Raw genomic sequence first — 3,282 nt, 5'->3', positions numbered from 1 at the left:
CGCGCCGAGGTGTCACTGTGGGTGACATCAGGGTCGTGGAACAGACCCCCAGCTGCTCCAGCCGTGCTCTCAGCAGCCCTTGGACCCCGCTGCTCCCTTGGGCCGCACGGTGCCACCCCGCAGCTCTCTCTGCCAGGGAACAAATCCCATCCATCAAAGCTGCTCTTTACGAGCAAAACCGAAGACTCAAATCCACATCCGCACCTCTGCTGGTTTTGTTTGTTTTTTAAATGATGCTCTCTGTATTTTGCCTGCAGCCCCCGCAGCCTCCAGCTGCAGCACCGTTGGCCCGCAGCGGGGCCCATCTTCATCCTCGCTTGGCCTCCAGCTGCTGTGCATCCTCCCTGCATCCCCTGCCGTGGCCGAACAGCAGCACTGCAGCCGGCAGGGACCTCGCAAGGGGGTTTATGGAGGAAGTGACCCCAAAGGACGTGGCTGGGGTGGAAGTTCATTACCGTCACCTCAGACCTGGAAAAGGGGAATGAAGAAGAGCCAAGTGCTGAGCTTGGAGGATGGCCCCCCTCTCTTGCTCAGACCCTACCTGGGTGGCAGAGGCACGGGGCAGCTGCTGCTCCAGCCCAGGAAGGCTCAGGCTGGGGGCCCTCATCGGCTCCAACGTGCGGCCGCTGCAGAGGTGAAGCCCTTCAGGCGCTGCCCTTATCGCCCCCCAAAGCCCCCCGGCAGCCCCGCTCTCACCTCTCGCCCCCTGGCCTCCGTCGCCACCCCCGAGCTGCCAGCACCAAACCCAGCCCAGGGCCCAGCAGAGCTATGGGGAGGGCGCAGGCGAGGGCCAAGGGAGCCGGGGGTCGGCGATAGGGGGCAGCTGGGCCTCCCCCCACCTCCTCCTCGCAACGGGGTCCCATGTAACCGGGGGGACAGGCACAGACGTGACCGGAGAAGTGGGTGTAGCAAGTAGCACCGTGCAGGCAGGGCCCCGAGGCACAAGCATCAGCGCGCTGGCGGCAGTCGTCTCCAGCGTAGCCCAGGGTGCAGGAGCAGCTGTAGCTGTTGGTGCCGTCCACGCAGGTGCCGCCGTTGGCACAGGGGTTGGGGCTGCAGTCGTCCACGTTGTTTTCGCATCGTGCCCCCGAGAAACCGGGTTGGCATTTGCAGATGACGCTGTGACCCAGATCCAGGCAGTGCCCACCTGAAGGCGGAGACGGGGGTCAGCGCCGGCCGGGGGGAGGCGCAGCGCGGCAGGAAAGGAGCCGCGGGTCGCTCACCGTGCAGGCAGAGGCGGTTGGCGCAGCGGTCAGCGCGGCGCTCGCAGTTGGAGCCGTGGAAGCCGGGGGGGCAGCGGCAGCTGTAGCCAGCCCCGGAGCTGGGGGCAGGCGCACAGGCGCCTCCATTGAAGCACGGCCCCAGGGCACAGGGTGACGGCGATGCCTCCGGCAGCGGATCCGGCACGGGGATTTTCTCCGCCGTTTCAGGGGCTTTGGGTGACGGGGGCCATATTGGGCCGGGGGGGTCGCAGCGCAGCCCCGCAGCGTCGCTCCTGTAGGCCTGCAAATGGGGGCACGGGACTCATCCTGAAGGAAGCCCCGGGTGGCGGTGGCAAGAGGGGGGGGGGTCATTTTGGAGGTGTCACTTACCGTGCTGTTAGCGCTGGAAAGGGTGCAGCCCCGGCCATCAGCCCCACAGCCCTCTGCACGGGGACAGGGATCAGAAGGCGGTGGGGACAGAACGGAGCCGGATGGGGAGAGGGTGGGCACTCACGGTGGGCGCAGCACAGAGGCCGGCAGCGACGGCGTGGGGGGACGCGGCAGGCAGCAGAGTAAGGGAGGCAGCGACGGATGCAGGGGGAGCAGGGGGGGAGGCAGCGGGGGCCACGGGCGGGAAGGCGGCAACGGAGGCGAGTGCTGAAGCGCAGCCCCCCCCCCCGGCACCCCCCTGCCACGGACCCCCCGGCACCAAGCGCTGCTGTGCCACCGCACGTCCCAGCAACCGGCTCTGGGGACCTGGGCAGACATCAGTGAGAGCAGCAGGACCCCCCCTCTTTTATCCCTGACAGCCCCCTCCCGTGCCCACGGGCTCCCCTTTGCCCTCCATCCCCCCCTGACCTCCATCTGCCCCTCTTGCACAGCTGCCCCCCCAGCCCCGAACATCGAATCTCCTTCAGATTACATGAACTCCCCCTCGCCAGCCCCTCACCAGGCACCCAGGGCTTCACCCCCCCTCAACCCTGCTTTGCGCTAGCTGCTCCCCCCACAACCTGACGACCCTTCATTCATCCCCACCTCCCACCCGCCTCCTTTCATCTCCCCTAATGACCAAACGATTCTCTTCCCACTCCCTGTTCCCACAGGACTCTCTCGCCCCTAAGGATGCCCCCCTTCGAGCCCCCGTTAATTCCCTACTCACCTCCGGGGCCCTTGGCCTCCTCCAGCCTCCAGGACTCGATGATGAGGGAGACAGTGCCCTGGTGGCAGTGGGGAGCAAAGATGTGGGGGGAGATGATGGGGAAGGGGGGCACAGAAAGGGCATTTGTAAGACCCTGGAGAAGCCCAAGCCTTGGCTCCATCAGGGTGGGCTGGGGGAAATCCTCACCGGCCAAGGGAAGGCGAAGGGCAAGCGAAGAATGCGTGGAGCCCCTGGGGTTGGAGGGGGGCCGGGGGGGCTCTGAGCGGCCCCCAGACTGCAGCCAATCCCCATGGAGGGGCGCAAACAGAGACGGAAAACGAGGCGACAAGAAGGGGGGCCCCTGCACGGCCCCCCCCACGCCGACAGCACCCGCAGCTCCAGCACCCCAGCCAGCTGCACCTGCAGGTGGGCATCAGGATCCCCAATCCCCCCTTCTCCTTCCAGTTCCCCACAGCACCCCAAAGCCCCTGCTTGCACGCCAGCACCCCACGGAAGGACGCCCTCAGGATTCCTCCCACCGCCATCCCTCATCCATCCCCCAAACTCCTCCAAACTGACCCCTACCAAAGACCCCACAGCACCCCCTGCTCAGCGCCCCCTAAAAGCCCCGAGGGTAATTCAGAACATCCCACAAAGGCGCCGCTGCCCCCTCCCCTCCTCCCCTTCTTTTCAGAGCTTCAAGGACAAAGATGCCCAGCCAAGCACCCAAAGCAAAGCAAAGTTAAGGGAATTCCCCTGAGCCAAAAATCCCTGCCAAAGGGCATCCTGAGCCCCTGCAGGGTGCGCTCACCACGGAAGGGCACAGCAGGGCAAGGATGGCAGCCAGGAGCAGCAGAGCCATGGCCCGGTGCTGGGGTACAGTGGGGAGGGGGGCTCCCACGTGGTCCCAGAGCTCAGCAGGGTCTGAACCCGCTGCCACCC

General features: G+C 66.3%; 1 protein-coding gene across 1 annotated transcript; it reads right to left on the bottom strand.

Moving 5' to 3' along the window:
* Positions 1–205: 205 nt before the first annotated feature.
* Positions 206–2,755, bottom strand: DLL3 (delta like canonical Notch ligand 3). The gene is given in 8 exon segments (XM_042894762.1): positions 206–626; positions 697–1,147; positions 1,224–1,503; positions 1,593–1,645; positions 1,717–1,879; positions 1,882–1,958; positions 2,362–2,419; positions 2,548–2,755. Coding segments are annotated over 8 exon segments (1,356 nt in total). The 5' UTR covers positions 2,653–2,755; the 3' UTR covers positions 206–457.
* Between the last annotated feature and the right edge of the window lie 527 nt (positions 2,756–3,282).

Source organism: Lagopus leucura, unplaced genomic scaffold, assembly GCF_019238085.1.
Source record: "Lagopus leucura isolate 7727_CA_CO unplaced genomic scaffold, USGS_WTPT01 250-1_obj-0_obj, whole genome shotgun sequence".
Lineage (NCBI taxonomy): Eukaryota > Metazoa > Chordata > Aves > Galliformes > Phasianidae > Lagopus > Lagopus leucura.
Note: the sequence above shows the minus strand (reverse complement) of the source record. Positions and strands in the feature narration are given on the sequence as shown.